The sequence below is a fragment of the Bubalus bubalis genome, chromosome X, assembly GCF_019923935.1.
Source record: "Bubalus bubalis isolate 160015118507 breed Murrah chromosome X, NDDB_SH_1, whole genome shotgun sequence".
NCBI classification, from domain to species: domain Eukaryota; kingdom Metazoa; phylum Chordata; class Mammalia; order Artiodactyla; family Bovidae; genus Bubalus; species Bubalus bubalis.
Window position 1 is genome coordinate 56432542 of NC_059181.1, and position 20050 is coordinate 56452591.

Below are 20050 nucleotides of genomic sequence, written 5' to 3' on the forward strand. Positions count from 1 at the left end.
TGAGTCTGTGGCGAGCTTTGGAACCTCAGACATAATCGGGAGGAAAAATAAATAAATAATTAAAACCAAAGATTACATGCCCAACGGGAGGAAAAGTAAATAAATAATTAAAACCCACAGATTACGTGCCTAACGGTAACTCCCCCAGTGGAGAAGCAGTGCAGATGCCTGTATCCGCCACTAGCAAGCTGGGGCTGGGCAGGGCTGCATTGCTTAGAGTAAGGACCGGGCCTGAATGCCCCGAGGGCAATCTGAGGGAACTAACTTGAGATAGCAATCCAGACTGTGGGATAGCTATCCCGTGAAAAGCCCTAACCTACGACACTGCCAGGCCCTCTCACAGAACAAAGGACTGAGCAGAGCTAGTCGGCTGTGGGCCAGCCCACCCCCAACCAGAGACAGGCAGGCGAGGGTAGCCAGAGCTGGAAGGGGGCAATCGCGGCCCCAGAGAGGCATCATCTACCAAACTGCAAGCAGGCTACGTTGCTAACCAACACTTCTTAGGATTCTGGACGGTTGATATCTGCCAGGAGGGTTGCAGCCAGAGATCAGCTCCCCAGAAGAGACACACAGCACACCTGAGAAGGCGCGCCAGTTGTACACCCAGAAAACCAAGTGGCAGGGACAGGGGAGGTGATAAGTCACAGAGACCACGCTCGCCAAGCACCTGGTCACCTGAGCTGCTCGGATCTGGGAAGGGCACAAAACGCAGGCCCAACCAAATCTGTGCCTTTGTGGAGTACCCGAGTACCTGAACCTGAGCAGCTTAGACCTGGGAAGTGCATACAACCAGGGTCAGCCTCAGACAGTTCCCGGCAGAGCAACCTAGAGCCTAAGCAGGGTAGACAGGGAAAGCACACACACTGTGAGCAGGGGCAAACCCAGTGTGGCCGAGACACTGCGAGCACACGCGTGTTATTTGTTTGCAGTGTTCCTCCCTTCGCATAGCACGAATGAACAAGTGAGCCTAAAAAAGTGTCCACCACCGCCCCCTTGTGTCAGGGTGGAAATTAAACACTGAAGAGACCAGCAAACAGAAGAAGCTAACATAAACAGAGGGAACCACTTTGGAAGTGACAGGTGCAATAGATTAAAACCCTGTAGTTAGCACCGACTACATAGGAATGGGCCTATAGATTTTGAGAAGTATAAACCAGATTAAGGAACTATGTGAAAATGAACTGACCCCACACTGTCCACAACACCACCAGAGAAAATCCTAGATATATTTTTCTATTAGCATTTTTTTAATTAAAATTTTTTTATTTTTAATTCCTCTATTACTCCTTTAATTTTCATTTTTATAACCTACTGCTGCTGCTGCTGCTGCTAAGTTGCTTCAGTCATGTCCAACTCTGTGCGGCCCCTTAGACAGCAGCCCACCAGGCTCCCCCATCCCTGGATTCTCCAGGCAAGAACACTGGAGTGGGTTGCCATTTCCTTCTCCAATGGATGAGAGCGAAAAGTGAAAGTGAAGTCTCTCAGTCATGTCCAACTCTTAGCAACCCCATGGACTGCAGCCTACCAGGCTTACTATTACTTTGCCAAAAAAAAAAAAAAAGACTCTATTTTTTAAAGTAAACTTCATATATATATATTTTATAATTTTTTGACTTTGTTTTTTTCTTTAATATTGTATTTTTGAGAATCCAACCTCTACTCTAAATTTTTAATCTTTGCTTTTTGGTATTTGTTATCAATTTTGTACCTTTAAGAACCCAATCTTCAGTACCCATTTTTACTTGGGAGCTAGATTACTGGCTTGACTGCTCTCTCCCCCTTTGGACTCTCCTTTTTCTCCACCAGGTCGCCTCTATCTCCTCCCTCCCCCTTCTCTTCTCTACCCAACTCTGTGGATCTCTTTGTGTGTTCTGGACTATAGAGAACACTTAGGGAACTGATTACTGGCTGGATCTGTCTCTCTCCTTTTGATTTCCCCCTTTATGTTCCTGGCCACTTCTGTCTCCTTCCTCCCTCTTCTCTTTTCTGTATAACTCCATGAACATCTCTGAGCGGTCCAGACTGTGGAGAGCACATAAGGAAGTGATTACTGGCTAGCTTGCTCTCTCCTCTTTTGATTCCCCTTCCTCTCCTCCTGGTCACCTCTATCTCCCTCCTCCCTATTCTCTTCTCCATGTAACTCTGTGAACCTCTCTGGGTGTCCCTCATTGTGGAGAAACTTTTCATCTTTAACCTAGATGTTTTATCATCAGTGCTGTATAGATGGAGAAGTCTTGAGGCTACTGTAAGAATAAGACCGAAAACCAGAGGCAAGAGGCTTAAGTCCAAATCCTGAGAACACCAGAAAACTCCTGACTCCAGGGAACATTAATCAACAGGAGCTCATCAAATGCCTCCATACCTACACTGAAACCAAGCACCACCCAAGGGCCAACAAGTTCCAGAGCAAGACATACCAGGCAAATTTTCCAGCAACATAGGAACATACCCCTTAGCTTCAATATACAGGCTGCCCAAAGTCACACCAAACCCACTGACATCTCATAACTCATTACTGGACACTTCATTGCACTCCAGAGAGAACAAATCCAACTCCACCCACCAGAACACCAACACAAGCTTCCCTAAACCAAGAAACCTTGACAAGCCACCTATCTAACCCCACCCACAGTGAGGAAACTCCACAATAAAGAAAACTTCACAAACTGCCAGAATATGGAAAGGCCACCCCAAACACAGCAATATAAACAAGATGAAAAGGCAGAGAAATACCCAGCAGGTAAAGGAACAGGATAAATGCCCACCAAACCAAACAAAAGAGGAAGAGATAGGGAATCTACCTGATAAAGAATTCCAAATAACGATAATGAAAATGATCCAAAATCTTGAAAACAAAATGGAGTTACAGATAAATAACCTGGAGACAAGGATTGAGAATATGAAAGAAAGGTTTAACAAGGACCTAATATATAATAAATAATGCAACAAATGAGATCAAAAACACTCTGGAGGGAACCAACAGTAGAATAATGGAGGAAGAAGATAGGATAAGTGAGGTAGGAGATAGAATGGTAGAAATAAATGAAACAGAGAGGAAAAAAAGAAAAACGAATTAAATGATATGAGGACAATCTCCGAGACCTCTGGGACAGTATTAAATGCCCCAATATTCGAATCATTAAGAAGACAAAAAGAAAGACCATGAGAAAATACTTGAGGAGATAATAGTTGAAAACTTCCCGAAAATGGGGAAGGACATAATCCCTCAAGTCCAAGAAACCCAGAGAGTCCCAAACAGGATAAACCCAAGGCAAAACACCCCAAGACACATATTAATCAAATTAACACAGATCAAACACAAAGAACAAATATTAAAAGCAGCAAGGGAAAAACAACAAATAACACACAAGGGGATTCCTATAAGGGTAACAGCTGATCTTTCAATAGAAACTCTTCAGGCCAGGAGGGAATGGCAGGACATACTTAAAGTGATGAAAGAAAATAACCTACAGCCCAGATTACTGTACCCAGCAAGGATCTCATTCAAATATGAAGGAGAAATCAAAAGCTTTACAGACAAGCAAAAGCTGAGAGAATTCAGCACCACAAAACCAGCTCTCCAACACATATGAAAAGGATCTTCTCTAGACAGGAAACACAGAAAGGGTGTATAAACTCGAACCCAAAACAATAAAGTAAATGGCAACGGGATCATACTTATCAATAATTACCTTAAACGTAAATGGGTTGAATGCCCCAACCAAAAGACAAAGATTGGCTGAATGCATACATAAAACAAGACCCCTATATATGTTGTCTACAAGAGACTCACCTCAAAACAAGGGACACATACAGACTGAAAGTGAAGGGCTGGAAAAAGATTTTCCATGCAAATAGAGACCAAAAGAAAGCAGGAGTAGCAATACTCATATCAGATAAAATAGACTTTAAAACAAAGGCTGTGACAAGAGACAAAGAATGACACTACATAATGATCAAAGGATCAATCCAAGGAGAAGATATAACAATTATAAATATATATGCACCCAACACGGGAGCACCGCAGTATGTAAGACAAATGCTAACGAGTATGAAAGGGGAAATTAACAATAACACAATAATAGTGGGAGACTTTAATACCCCACTCACACCTATGGATAGATCAACTAAACAGAAAATTAACAAGGAAACACAAATTTTAAATGATACAATAGACCAATTAGACCTAATTGATATCTATAGGACATTTCACCCCAAAACAATGAATTTCACCTTTTTCTCAAGCGCACACAGAACCTTCTCCATGATAGATCACATCCTGGGCCATAAATCTAGCCTTGGTAAATTTAAAAAATCTGAAACCATTCCAAGCATCTTTTGTGACCACAATGCAGTAAGATTAGATCTCAATTACAGGAGAAAAACTATTAAAAATTCCAACATATGGAGGCTGAACAACACGCTGCTGAATAACCAACAAATCACAGAAGAAATCAAAAAAGAAATCAAAATATGCATAGAAATGAATGAAAATGAAAATACAACAACCCAAAACCTGTGGGATACTGTAAAAGCAGTGCTAAGGGGAAGGTTCATAGCAATACAGGCATACCTCAAGAAACAAGAAAAAAGTCAAATAAATAACCTAACTCTACACCTAAAGCAACTAGAAAAGGAAGAAATGAAGAACCCCAGGGTTAGTAGAAGGAAAGAAATCTTAAAAATTAGGGCAGAAATAAATGCAAAAGAAACAAAAGAGACCACAGAAAACATCAACAAAGCCAAAAGCTGGTTCTTTGAAAGGATAAATAAAATTGACAAACCATTAGCCAGACTCATCAAGAAACAAAGGGAGAAAAATCAAATCAAGAAAATTAGAAATGAAAATGGAGAGATCACAACAGACAACACAGAAATACAAAGGATCATAAGAGACTACTATCAGCAACTATATGCCAGTAAAATGGACAACTTGGAAGAAATGGACAAATTCTTAGAAAAGTATAACTTTCCAAAACTGAACCAGGAAGAAATAGAAAATCTTAACAGACCCATCACAAGCACGGAAATTGAAACTGTAATCAGAAATCTTCCAGCAAACAAAATCCCAGGACCAGACGGCTTCACAGCTGAATTCTACCAAAAATGTAGAGAAGAGCTAACACCTATCCTACTCAAACTCTTCCAGAAAATCGCAGAGGAAGGTAAACTTCCAAATTCATTCTAGGAGGCCACCATCACCCTAATCCCAAAACCTGACAAAGATGTCACACAAAAAAAGAAAACTACAGGCCAATATCACTGATGAACATAGATGCAAAAATCCTTAACAAAATTCTAGCAAACAATCCAACAACACATTAAAAAGATCATATATCATAACCAAGTGGTCTTTATCCCAGGGATGCAAGGATTCTTCAATATCCACAAATCAATCAATGTAATACACCACATTAACAAATTGAAAAATAAAAACCATATGATTGTCTTAATAGATGCAGAGAAAGCCTTTGACAAAATTCAACACCCATTTATGATAAAAACCCTCAAGAAAGCAGGCAGAGAAGGAACATACCTCAACATAATAAAAGCTATATATCACAAACCCACAGCAAACATTATCCTCAATGGTGAAAAACTGAAAGCATTTCCCTTAAGTCAGGAACAAGACAAGGGTGCCCACTCTCACTACTACTATTCAACACAGTTTTGGAAGTTTTGGCCACAGCAATCAGAGCAGAAAAAGGAAATAAAAGGAATCCAGATTGGAAAACAAGAAGTAAAACTCTCACTGTTTGCAGATGACATGATCCTCTATACAGAAAACCTTAAAGACTCCACCAGAAAATTGCTAGAGCTAATCAATGAATATAGTAACATTGCAGGATATAAAATCAACACATACAAATCCCTTGCATTCCTATACACTAATCATGAGAAAACAGAAAGAGAAATTAAGGAAACAATTCCATTCACCATTGCAACGGAAAGAATAAAATACTTAGGAATATATCTACCTAAAGAAAGAAAAGACGTATATATAGAAAACTATAAAACACTGGTGAAAGAAATCAAAGAGGACACGAATAGATGGAGAAATATACCATGTTCATGGATTGGAAGAATCAATATAGTGACAATGAGTATACTACCCAAGGCAATCTATAGATTCAATGCAATCCCTATCAAGCTACCAACGGTATTTTTCACAGAGCTAGAACAAATAATTTCACAATTTGTATGGAAATACAAAAAACCTCGAATAGCCAAAAAAATCTTGAGAAAGAAGAGTGGAACTGGAGGAATCAACCTGCCTGACTTCAGGCTCTACTACAAAGCCACAGTCATCAAGACACTATGGTACTGGCACAAAGACAGAAAAATAGATCAATGGAACAAAATAGAAAGCCCAGAGATAAATCCACACACCTATGGACACCTTGAGAGAAGGCAATGGCAACCCACTCCAGTACTCTAGCCTGGAAAATCCCATGGACAGAGGAGCCTGGTAGGCTGCAGTCCATGGGGTCGCTAGGAGTCGGACACGACTGAGGGACTTCACTTTCACTTTTCACTTTCATGGACTGGAGAAGGAAATGGCAACCCACTCCAGTGTTCTCACCTGGAGAATCCCAAGGACGGGGGAGCCTGGTGGGCTGCTAACTCTGGGGTCGCACAGAGTCGGACACGACTGAAGCAACTCAGCAGTAGCAGCAGCAGCAGTAGCAGCAGCAGCATGGACACCTTATCCTTGACAAAGGAGGCAAGAATATACAATGGAGAAAAGACAATCTCTTTAACAAGTGGTGCTGGGAAAACTGGTCAACCACTTGTAAAGAATGAAGCTCGAACACTTTCTAACACCATACACAAAAATAAACTCAGAACGGGTTAAAGATCTAAACATAAGACCAGAAATTATAAAACTCCTAGAGGAGAACATAGGCAAAACACTCTCCGACATAAATCACAGCAGGATCCTCTATGACCCACCTCCCAGAATATTGGAAATAAAAGCAAAAATAAACAAATGGGACCTAATTAAACTTAAAAGCTTCTGCACAACAAAGGAAACTATAAGCAAGGTGAAAAGGTAGCCTTCAGAATGGGAGAAAATAATAGCAAATGAAGCAACAGACAAACAACTAATCTCAAAAATATACAATCAACTCCTGCAGCTCAATTCCAGAAAAATAAACAACCCAGTCAGAAAATGAACCAAAGAACTAAATAGACATTTCTCCAAAGAAGACATATAGATGGCTAACAAACACATGAAAAGATGCTCAATATCACTCATTATCAGAGAAATGCAAATCAAAACCACAATGAGGTACCATTTCACGCCAGTCAGAATGGGCTGCGATCCAAAAGTCTACAAGCAATAAATGCTGGAGAGGGTGTGGAGAAAAGGGAACCCTCTTACACTGTTGGTGGGAATGCAAACTAGTACAGCCACTATGGAGAACAGTGTGGAGATTCCTTAAAAAACTGGAACTAGAACTGCCTTATGATCCAGCAATCCCACTGCTGGGCATACACACTGAGGAAACCAGAAGGGAAAGAGACACGTGTACCCCAATGTTCATCGCAGCACTGTTTATAATAGCCAGGACATGGAAGCAACCTAGATGCCCATCAGCAGATGAATGGATAAGAAAGCAATGGTACATATACACAATGGAATATTACTCAGCCATTAAAAAGAATACATTTGAGTCCGTTCTAATGAGGTGGATGAAACTGGAGCCTATTATACAGAGTGAAGTAAGCCAGAAAGAAAAACACCAATACAGTATACTAATGCATATATATGGAATTTAGAAAGATGGTAACGATAACCCTGTATGCGAGACAGCAAAAGAGACACAGATGTATAGAACAGTCTTTTGGACTCTGTGGGAGAGGGCGAGGGTGGGATAATTTGGGAGAATGGCATTGAAACATGTAGATTATCATATGTGAAATGAATCGCCAGTCCAGGTTTGATGCATGATATAGGATGCTCGGGGCTGGTGCACTGGGATGACCCAGAGGGATGGGATGGGGAGGGAGGTTCAGGATGGGGAAAACATGTACACCCGTGGCGGACTCATGTCAATGTGTGGCAAAACCAATACAATATTGTAAAGTAATTAGCCTCCAATTGAAACAAATGAATTAAAAAGAATAAAAAAAAGAAAGAAAACAAACTGACATTAGACAATCTGGCAGACTGCTCAAGACTGCTTTTGACTTCTTTTATAATATGGAATCTTCTATGATACAGGCACTGAAACTAAAGCAAATGGTGGAAGAAGGGTTGGTACAGTATAGAAGCATTTTTGGAAGAAAGAAAAAGCAAAAAACTCAGAGATCATGATGTGTTTCCATAAAATTACACAATGTGTAACTGCCTCTCCTGCCTTCCCTTCTATTTCCTTCACCTCTGCTTCCCCGGAGACAGCAAGACGAACTCCTCCTTTTCCTCTTCCTCCCCAATCTACTCAACACGAAGACAAGCATGAAAACCTTCATGATGATCCACATCCACTTTAGCAAAGAATCATCATGCCTTATGGTTATCAAACATATCTGTTGTGTATGTGTTTTGCATGTCTTCATGTGAAAATCTAATAACTGTATGACAAGAACTGTATGGGATGTTTTTTAGCCATTCTCATCTTCTAGGTATGCATCGTATAGAATACTGTGTGCAAGATGTATTGCAATGGACAGCCTATCCTTACATAGGCAGAAGATGAGTGATATTCAATATGAAATTATTAGTGTGTTAGTTTTCTTATTGTTTTACAATTTTGCTCTGAAAGAATTACATTATTGTAAGGGATACCTCACTCTGTCTTGTAAATGGGAAAACTACATATAAGCCAGTCATCAGACCTGTTTCTTAAAGTAAAAATGCTTCTGATACTGATTATGAATATGACTATTATACTGTATGCCACAAAAATTTTAAAACAATTCACTCATTAGCATATAGGCTGAGCTACCATAAAGCAATCATATTGCTGTTTCTTCATTATCAGGGCATGAATCATAAGTGTAAATATGAATTTTTTTTACATTATCTTTTCATTTGTCGTATCTAGTGTTAATAAAATGTAAAACATTTATAGTGTTTGTATCACATAAAACAATACTGATGTAGCTACTGACAAGTAACTCCTCTTGTAAAGAGATGACATAAACTTACAGGATCAATAAATACAGGACAGTACTGTGAATGTTTTTTCTCTTCCTTATGGATTTTTTTTGGATACTGCCTAGTTTCTTTATTCCAGGCTACTACACTGCCGGGGACAGTGATGGCATTTCCTGCCTTGACAGAAGGTAAGAACCTAGTCTGGAAAATAAAGAACGTCCTAACTAACACTGCAAATCCAAACAAGACCTAGTCCCCCTTAGAGGGACAGAATATCCATGGACCTACCATGGCTTCTGGAGGCTTCTGTATAGCTTCCCCAAGACAGGGCTGGAAGAGAGGCACAGGGTGGGAATGGCCTCTTTCCTGAGCTGTGGGGGTGGCAGTTCCAGTCCCCTTCTACTCTTGACTGCTTTCCCAAGATGCCAAAAACACTCTCCTGCTGGCAGCCATGGCACATGGAGCATACCTCCCCCACCTCGCCTCCACACAAGACAATCTTGCAGGGGTGGCTTCTCCAGCAAGAGCACTTGATCGCCCTCCCCACCCCCAGTGATGGGAGACCAAGATTTTGTACTACTTTATTCGACAACCTATTTCGCACATCCATCATCTTATCTAGATGACTCAGTGGGTTAGTATGTCAATACCTGGAATTGTCTTAGGGTCATGTGGATCATGGTTTCCAAGCATCTAAATGATGGCTACAGACACTTGGGTTGTTCGCCACAAACCTGTGTCCTTCTGCGTGATTTGTGAGGCAGAGGTTACCTGCAGTTTGAACTCAGAAACTGTGAAAATCAACCCCCAAACCAACCAACCTATTACTAGCTCTTGTTGGGTGGGAAGCAGCTGGCAAGCCACTTGCTCCTTGTTTGGAAAATGACTTCTCTTTCTAGTGAGAATGGGAAGTAGGGCGGCCCAAGTAAAAGGCTAATGAGTCAAGTGTTCAGAAATGTATGGTCACCCTCGTTTGGGGGACTGTTACCTCCTAAACTCCTCACAAAATATAGCTCACCCTTGCTGGCCGAGGCCATCTCAGGCAAGATAAAACCTTGCTGCATGAAATGAACTTAGGGAGCCTGACACCAAAATCTTTTTTAAAAAGTGGGAGAGGGAGGTTGGGAGGAGGGTTTGGAATGGGGGAACACATGAATACCCGCAGCTAATTCAAGTCAACGTGTGGCAAAACCACCACAATATTGTAAAGTAATTAGTCCCCAATTAGAATAAATAAATAAATTTTAAAAAATGTAGACAAGTAAAACCTTTTGCACCACACATGTAAGCTGCCGATGTTGGTGCTCAGTTCTCTTAGACTCTTTACGACCCTATGGACTGTAGCCCACCAGGTTCCTCTGTCCGTGGGGTTGCTTCTCCAGGCAAGAATATTGGAGTGAGTGGCCATTCCCTTCTCCAGGGGATCTTCCCGACACAGGGATGGAACCCACATCTCCTGTGTCTCTTACACTGCAGGTGGGTTCTTTACCACTGAACCACCTGGTAAGCACCAACTCCCCTCCCCCAGGTAAATAAACAGAACACCAAGCCACAAAAGCTACCCAAGGGGCTGGTGGCTCGGGGGAAGAGTCCAACCCACAGCAGGGCAGAAGGAGCAGGTGCAAATGTGCCGGAAATGTTGATTCTCCCACTTTGCCCCCTCAGGGCCTCCAGTTCTAACACTGCCCTGGGTGGCTGGGTCTATCTGGTTTGATACATAAAAGGTAGAGGTCAAACCCAACTCTCAGCTTCTTGTATTTCTAGTAGGGAAGGAAGGCAATGGCTTCAATCCCTCTGCCACAGGGCAGAGCCAAGATTCTCTGAAACTCAGGCAGATGGGACATGTGGGAGGTTGAGCATCTTCTCCTTATGGAGCATGAGTGTGCTAACCCCTAGCAAGAGTCAGTTCTCTGAGCACATGGTCTGGAAGCTTCTACAACCAACAGCTCATTGATTCTTGTCCCCTCTCCCTGATAAGGGGAGGGGGCCATGGAGACCCGTGAGCTCTTCCCTGGTTTCCAGCCACCAGAAGTGGTCTCCAGAGACGGGGTGGGGACAGGTATGGGCCCTGCCCCTGCTGAGTTCTCCTCTCCAACCCCTTTCAGTACACCTAGATGAAAGCCTCTAGCTCTTAGGGAATGAAGCCCTTGCAAGGGATCTTGTTCTTGTCCAGAGTGCAGGCTGAAATGCACTACAGGGTCACAAAGTTGAAGGGCTGAGTGGTGCTCTTGGCCAGCAGCTTCTCATGTAGCAGCTTGTAGGCTGTCTTCTTAAAGGTGGTGGTGGTGTCCATGTGGGTCCCTGCCTCTATCAGGGCATTCATGATCCCAGGCAGTTGTTCTGCTTTGCGATGTGCACTGGGGGTGTTGTTGTCAAAATTGCGGCTGTCTAGGTCGGCCCTGCAGTCAAGGGCACCTTGACCACCTGGATAGAGGGGAATGTGCCCACTTAGAAGTGAACCACGTTTGTGGTCGGTGTCCACCACCATGTGCAGGAGTGAAGACATTCTTGCTATGACGGGCACACTTGAGCAGTAGCTCTGGTGCTTCATGTCCTCCTGATCTGGCCTGCACTCCACTTTCTCCAGCAGGTAGAACAGGTGGAGGATGATGGCCAGGGCCGTGGTGAACTGGGCTGAGTCCCTGGGCTCCTTGGGCCCGCTCAACTTTCCAGACCTTTGCACAGCACCCACATTAGATCTGCAAAGCCATTTGGCATACTCAGGCTGCCCCTTGGCCAAGCAGTTCTTGAGAAATTAGGAGAATTCATCAAAGGACAGGAAACTTCTGGCGGTCTGAAGCTCCAGGTTGTTCTCCTGCATGTCCAAGGTGTACTTCCACTAGTGGATGCAGCACTAGACGCTGTCCAAGTTTGCCTACACCACATCCTGGTAGCGCATATAGTGGGAAGTGTCCAGGTGGGAGGGACCAGGACCGCTCTCAGGTCAACAGTGCCTGCATATGCTTCTCATCCCCCTGTGTGATGAGTGCCTCCAATTCCTCGGTGGTGTTCACCTCCCTGGAATAGTCAGAGGCGAGGACTCGGGTTTAGGCAGATATGTGTCACCTGGTGACGCAGCTCCATAGCCCCTACCAAGTTTCAGGACCCTGAGCAGATCCCATTTCTTAGCCATGTAGGTGGCTCCCAGCAGCTCCAAGGCTGTCAGGCAGCTTCCCAGCTGGTGCTCAGGTGTTCCTCCTGGGAAGAGCTGCAGCAGCAGGCACCCTGGGGCTACACACATGCCTGGCTGGTGGAGGGGCCTTCTTGGGCTATCCCTGGCCACGTCTCCTCCCCAGCAGGCTGCTCCTGGCTGAGGTCCTCCATGATGCTGGTGTGGTCCGTCACATGGGCAGCCAGAGGTGGTGTCATGCCATAGCCATCCCATTCTCTGTGAGCCTGGCACCCGAACAGCAGCTGCAGGATACCTAGGCTGCAGGCCTTGGTGCAGTCACACAGGGCCACATTGTCCTTGATGCTGCACAGGTGCACCTGGGCGCCCTGCAGTAATAGGTAGCGGGTGATCTGGCAGTGGCCTGCGTAACAGGAGATCATGAGGCACGTGTGCCCATGTCGGTTGGTCACCTCCAGGTCCACCTGGTGTTCGTCTGCCGAGTAGCACACCACCTCCATGTGCCCCCTGAAGCAGTCAGCACACAGGTGCTTCATGCACGTGCGCATGGTGTAGCTCGCCAAGGCTCCACAGTACAGCAGGCCCTGCACCAGGTCCAAGGGGTCAGTGGCCTAGGTGGCCTAGGGTGGCTGCGCATCCTTGATGGTCTTGTCATTGAAGTGTACCAAGCCACACACCTCCAAGCTGGCACTGCACGGTCCACCTTACTCAACCACATATGCTGCTGCTAAGTCGCTTCAGTCGTGTCCGACTCTGTGCAGCCTCATGGACTTCAGCCTACCAGGCTTCTCCATTCATGGCATTTTCCTGGCAAGAGGACTGGAGTGGGTTGCCATTGCCTTCTCCACAACCACATCTAGGTGGCTGTAATGGGAGGTGATGACAAGCGGCGTCCCCACCTTAACCCCCCACCCCTTTCCCCCACTGGCCAACTCGCCCATCAGCTTGTCCAGCTCCTCCCTGTCCAGCCACTAAGCAGCCTCTGAAGCATCTACCACGGATTGCGCTGAATATGGTGGTGTGGAGGTCCACCATCTGGGCCTCCTCCAGGACATGGGCTGGCACAGGGAAGGATAGAGGGACAGGGGACTGAGGACTGAGCCCAGAGGGGCAGGCTGCAGCCTTCACCATCTCCCCCGCTTCCATCCTAGGTGCGTCTCCTTATCAATTTTCTTAGTAACATTTTTTTCTCCAGCTTACTTGAAGAATACAGGATATAATGCATGGCTGTGAGTGTGTGCTCAGTGGTGTCTGACTTTGTAGTTCCAGGGAGGCTCCTCTGTCCATGGAATTTTCCAGGCAAGAATACTGGAGTGGGTTGCTATTTCCTTCTCCAGGGGATCTTCCCCATCCAAGGATCAAACCCACCTACATGGCCCATCTACTACACTGGCAGGCGGCTTCTTTACTGCTACCACCCAGTTAATGCATATAACATACAAAATAGGTGTTAATCAACTGTTTGTGTTAACTGTAAGGCTTCCGGTCAATAGTAGACTTAGTAGTTAAGTTTTGGAAGTGACTTAGCAGCAGCAGTAGCAACAGCCAGGTTTACCCTGCTTATTTAACTTATATGCAGAGTACATCATGAGAAACGCTGGGCTGGAGGAAGCAGAAACTGGAATCAAGATTGCCAGGAGAAATATCAATAACCTCAGATATGCAGATGATACCACCCTTATGGCAGAAAGTGAAGAAGAGCCTCTTGATAAAAGTCAAAGAGGAGAGTGAAGAAGTTGGCTTAAAGCTCAACATTCAGAATACTAAGATCATGGCATCCAGTCCCATTACTTTATGGCAAATAGATGGGGAAACAGTGGAAACAGTGGCTGACTTTATTTTTCTGGGCTCCAAAATCAATGTGGATGGTGATTGCAGCCATGAAATTAAAAGACGCTTACACCTTGGAAGCAAAGTTATGACCAACCTAGACAGCATATTAAAAAGCAGAGACATTATTTTGCCAACAAAGGTCCGTCTAGTCAAGGCTATGGTTTTTCCAGTAGTCATGTATGGATGTGAGAGTTGGACTATAAAGAAAGCTGAGCACAGAAGAATTGATGTTTTTGAACTGTGGTGTTGGAGAAGACTCTTGAGAGTCCCTTGGACTGCAAGGAGATCCAACCAGTCCATCCTAAAGGAGATCAGTCCTGGGTGTTCACTGGAGGGACTGATGCTGAAGCTGAAACTCCAATACTTTGGCCACCTGATGTGGAGAGCTGACTCATTTGAAAAGACCCTGATGCTGGGAAAGATTGAGGGCAGGAGAAGGGGACGACAGAGGATGAGATGGCTGGATGGCATCACCAGCACAATGGACATGGGTTTGGGTGGACTCCGGGAGTTGGTGATGGACAGGGAGGCCTGGTGTGCTGCGTTTCATGGGGTTGCAAAGAGTCGGACACGACTGAGTGACTGAATTGAACAGCCAGGTTAATAACAGCTCTAGGGCTGCAAATCTTGGTTCAAGACCCAAAGAGAGCCTACATACTGATAGTAAATATGTGTTTGGTGTCTGTTGTGTAATGAGACAAATTTGAAAAAAAAAAAGGGGGGGGATTCTTGACTTCAGTGGGAACTAAAATATCTCATGGAAAATCAATATCCAAGTAATTAGCACCTTTGCAGCTACCTGTTCAGACATTAGTAATCCATTGTAGAGCCCACATAGGGCAGAATGACCAAATTTCTAAAGGCAATGATTTTGCTGACAGAGGTGCAAAAGTCACTGTTAAAACAAAGCCAATTCAACTTAGAAGCCCCACTTCTAATACAACAAGAAACTTTCATTTTGTTTTAAATAATATGTCTTCTGAACCTACTGAGCTTGTACGTGCAGGGGGTGGGGCCCCGTGGCTTCCCCCTACGTCTCCAGGCCACCGAGGTCTGTATCAATCCTGTGGAGTTCAACCCTGACTTCATAGTGCGTATGATACCCAAAGTGGAGTGGGCGGTGCTTCTGGAGGTTGTGGACACCCTGCATCTGACCGAGGTGCCTAAAGAACCGACTCAGGGATATGAGCATAACGAGGAATTTCTGAGAAAGATGCACCACGTGCTGCTGGAGGTGGAGGTGTTGGGCACCCTGCAATGCCCAAAGTCAGGACGTCTATTCCCCATCAGCCATGGGATCCCCAATATGCTGCTGAGCGATGAGGAAACTGAGACTTAAACTGTGCCAGGCACCAGTTTTTCACTCTATGATTGTGTGTATCTTTGTTTACACATATCTTGTTTGCTAGTCCTATCCTGTGTATCCCTAACCCTTGACCCAGTGACACACCACACACAGTGTTTTTGAGCTCGATATTATATATTTTTCTCATTTAAGGTTCAAAACCAAAATAATAATAATAATAATATGCCTCCTAAAAGGAAATGAACAAATGGGTTAAGAAAAAGGCTAAAAAGAAGTTTGACTGTACTATGGAAAGTACCTAACAATATAATTCCTATTCCATGGTCTGTATACTTGGCTGGTATCATTGTGTCATCAACAAACTCAGTTAAGAGCAATTTTAAAGGCATGAGACTCTCACTACAACTATCAAAAAGATGAACTCACTCAAAACATATTAAAGAGATGTGCTATCTGTCAGCAGAATTCTGTATAGGCTACTCCCATGGTAAGCACCAAAAGTTTTCCCCAAGCAACTTAGCCAACAGGAACTGCTAGTAGTTGGATTTCATAGAAGTGATGCTGGCAGAAGGTAAGAGGTTTTGTCTATTTATGGTGTGTATGATGTCAGAATGGCCTGAAGTTTTCCTTTCTTCAAAAAGACAATGCTCAGGCAATGGTAAAGGTTCTCTTAATAAATATAATTTACACCTTGGGGATACCAGGCATATTGAATCAGACAGAAAGTCACTTTATTTCCACTGGTGTTCAGGAATTATAAAATGTTTGCAGATTTCTATAAGCTATCATACACCCTATCATTCTTAATCCTGTGGACATGTATTAATACAACAAATGAATCAAGCTCTGAAGAAACTTACTTGCCAAGATTCAGCAACCAATTAGGGTAAAAAGGCCTACAGCTTTACCACTAGCTTGTTAGAAATTAGAGCACCCTTGCCAGCAAGCATGAAATCACTCTCTTTGAACTTATAAATAGCAGGCCTATGAATTTTGGTCTGAGACCATGTCCTGTGCCTAATTTAATTGAATCTTCCCAAAATCACACTCAGGTCTTAACAGGGTTTCTCTCTTCCTCAGAAACTCTGAGACATAAAGTCATAAGAACCTGGAAGGACCCCCTGTAAAAAGTCTGCCACATCTATCAAAAAGGAGATCTCATCTACATAAAAGTGTCCCAGGAAAAGACAGGCTGTCCGCACACTGGGAGAAACCTTTTCAAGTGCTCATTCCCCATGAAGGCTATCCAAGTTAAAAAAAATTGGATCCATGCTTTTCCTGTGAAGCTAGCACCTCAGGAGGACTGGACTGTTGCTCCCACAAAGGACTTGAAATTTAAGTTTTCTAGAGTGACTGATACTGGTGTTGAGCTCAACTGAAAAGACGTTGAAGGGTAGCAGAATACGCCACTTTGGCATAAGGATTATTTTGAGCTGAATGGAGTTGAGAAGAAGCAGGTACAAGAAAAGCTCCCTGCCCTCCCATTTGCCTAAAAGCAAGATAAAAATTTTCATGGGAGACTGGGATTCACATATATACACTACTATTTATTTAGAAAATAGATAACTAATAAGAGTCTACTGAATAGCACAGGGAACTCTACTCAACATTCTGTAATGACATATACGGAAAAAGAATTTTCAAAAGAATGGGTATATGTATATGTATAACAGATTCACTTTGCTGTACAGTAGAAACTAACACAACACTGTAAATCAACTATACTACAATAAACATTTTTTAAAGATATAAATTTTCAACAATGTCTCTCTTCTCTTCTCTATCAGGAGGACAAAAGTTAATCATGGGAGGCAACTTTAGATCCTTTCAGCCTGGAGATGGCACCTACGTAACAAACTTTATTAACTAGCCTTTATCTACCATTAGTCTCCTCCCATATATTTACCTTCCCACAGTATGCTGCCCTTGGAAGATTAAAACTGCTTTCTTTTGTCCTGTCATTTCCCCATAAATTTACTATTCTTTGTTAAAGATGCTATATGAGCAAGCGTTCTAAGCCGCAGCTTTGAGTTACTACTCATTGTTCCCTGGGTATCACCCATATATACTTGAGGTATATAAGTTAATAAACTTGTTTTCTCATATTAATTTGTCTTTTGTTAAAGGGCTCTCAGCCAAGAACTTAGAGGAGTGGAAAGAAAATTATTTTTTTTCATCCCCTACAAGCAAACATTACTATTCTCATAGACTGCCTTGCTGGCGTTGTCATAGGAGGATTATTTCAATTACCTAAGAATCAGATTTTACTAGAAAACATATATTACACTGTTTTTTTTTCCTATGCTCCAAATAATGGTCTCCACAATTACATATTTCCGATCAATTCCATACTGTATTCCTAGAACAGACATGATCTGGACTTAAAATCTGAAACAACCCAATTATTGGCAGAGTAAAGGTGGAACCATCTTCATGAGTAATTTTTGATAATACCCAAGCAAAGTAACTAATATGAATCAAGATACTCCAGCCCTAAATTTGACACAAAAAATGTTTTGCTAACTACTTTCACTGGAAGGATCTTTATAGAAGAATTCTCTTAACTATACTACAATCAAGAGAACTGTTGCTCTCTCACTTTTACTACTGCAGGAGTTTTGTTCAATAAAACTACTGATAGCTGTAAAGACAGTCACAGTAAATTGCTTGTGTGTGCTAAGTGTCTTCGTTGTGTCTGACTCTATGCTACGCTATGGACTGTAGCCCACCAGGCTCCTCTGTCCATGGGATTCTCCAGGCAAGAATACTGGAGTGGGTTGCCATGCCCTCCTCCAGGGGATCTTCCTGACTCAGGGATGGAACCCACGTCTCTTGTGCTGCTGCCTTGGCAGGCAGATTCTTTACTCCTAGGGCCACTTACCTCATCCAAACTGGTGAGAAACCTATCAACAGACCCCTCTCTATATATATAAAAGAGATCTCCCTACTACATATGGAATATTTCAATGCCCTGAGCCTATTTTAATAGCCCCCTAGGATTATTGGTGGATAGTTTCTCTTAATATATCTGAGGCTAATACCAGTCTTCAAAACCAGACATATATCTCTTGAGCTCTCTCAGTATGAAGTCTGTATAAGGGACCTGTTTGGGGCTGTACAAGAGCAAAAGGAGGCTTATTAGAATACAGTCCTGTAAGAAACAGGAGCAGGCACAGGTATAGCTAACTCTTTTGATAGTGAGACTTTGAATAATAAACTTAGTGTTTTGGAATAATTAAAAAAGTACATAATACAACTGCATGGAATACAACCGGATGGAATCATGTCATACAAAATGTTTAAAAGCCGTGGAAACTCAAATCAAATAAAAATTGAGAACATATGGGAATTGGACTGTTTGGAATGATGTAATAATAGAGCAAAAATCACCATATAGGTCTCAGAGCCACTCAACTGGACAGTCTAGAAGCAGTTAGTTATCAAATAACTCCAGAATAGCATCACTAGTTCAGAATTACAGCACTGTTCATATTCAAAGGAACAAACACTCAGTGAATTAGTGTTAGACTATGGCTTTACCAGTAGGGATAGAAGAATAGTATGAAATCATCTAATTAATAGACAAACAGAAATCTAGCATTTATAGCTAGCAACTGCAGAGGATAGGTCTTATGACACTGGATTAATTTTAGGATGCACATTCTCTCCAGTCCTGGTACGGATAAACAAAAGAAGATGCCTATTATTCATGGAGATTTGCATGCCTGTTACTGATTTGGACTAATGCAAGCAATGGCTCAGAGGCTGGGTTGTTCCTCAAGACTTAAATAATTAAGTGAAAGTCACTCAGTCATGTCCAACTCTTTGCAATCCCATGGACTATGCACTCCATGAAATTCTCTAGGCCAGAATACTGGAGTGGGTAGCCTTTCCCTTCTCCAAGGGATCTTCCCAACCCAGGAATCGAACCCAGGTCTCCTGCATTGCAGGTGGATTCTTTACCAGCTGAGCCACAAGGGAAGTCCCAAAATAATTAAAGCCAAATACATTAAACACTGGAAGTTCCATCTGTACCCTTCGAAGAGTGTTTCATAATAGTATACTAGAAATGACTATGGGTGTCTTTGTGTTTTGCATCTGGGAAATATTATCTGGGGAGATGGAACCATTACTGCATCGCTATATTATGTGTGTGTGATGCTAATTATTGAAAGACAAGAACTCAGGAGAAATTCACTGGACTTTATAAGAAAAAACTCAATTAAAAATTAATTATCAGGCCTCCAGAGAGCTACTCCTTGGGCTTGGGTTGGGTAAGACTTCATAAGTTTTGTGTTTTTTTTTTTTTTTTAGTTTTCAGTCATGTCCCACTCTTTGTGACCCTATGGACTGTAGCCTGCCATGCTCCTCTCTCCATGGAATTTTCCAGGCAAGAATACTGGAGTGGGTTGCCATTTCCTTAGGAACTACAAAGTAGTACTTAAATAAGTAATCATTTGAAAGAGCAAGCAACAAAGATAACATAACAATTTATAAAAATAACATATGAGTAACAGAGAACTTCTTCACAATTGCTAATCAAGAATGTGCTATAACTATTGGTAAGACATATTTAAAGGTTTTTTTCCTCCAACATGTATATCGCACTTTTTAAAAAAATTGCAGTACAGTTGCTTTACAATGTTGTATTAGTTTCCTCTGTACAACAAACTGA

The 20050-nt window shown here is 42.8% G+C and overlaps 2 protein-coding genes and 1 pseudogene across 7 annotated transcripts in view; 1 reads left to right on the forward strand and 2 right to left on the reverse strand.

Annotated features, from left to right (window-relative positions):
- ZNF81 (zinc finger protein 81) overlaps positions 1 to 20050 on the reverse strand; it is a 141779-nt gene that overhangs the window by 94631 nt on the left and 27098 nt on the right. The window lies entirely within an intron of this gene.
- Positions 8034 to 13859, reverse strand: LOC123331960 (annotated as a pseudogene).
- LOC123465412 (multifunctional methyltransferase subunit TRM112-like protein) lies at positions 15046 to 15408 on the forward strand (the record flags this gene model as incomplete). Its single annotated transcript, XM_045164458.1, has 1 exon — positions 15046 to 15408. A coding segment is annotated over one exon (363 nt), but the record flags the coding sequence as incomplete, so codon positions are not given.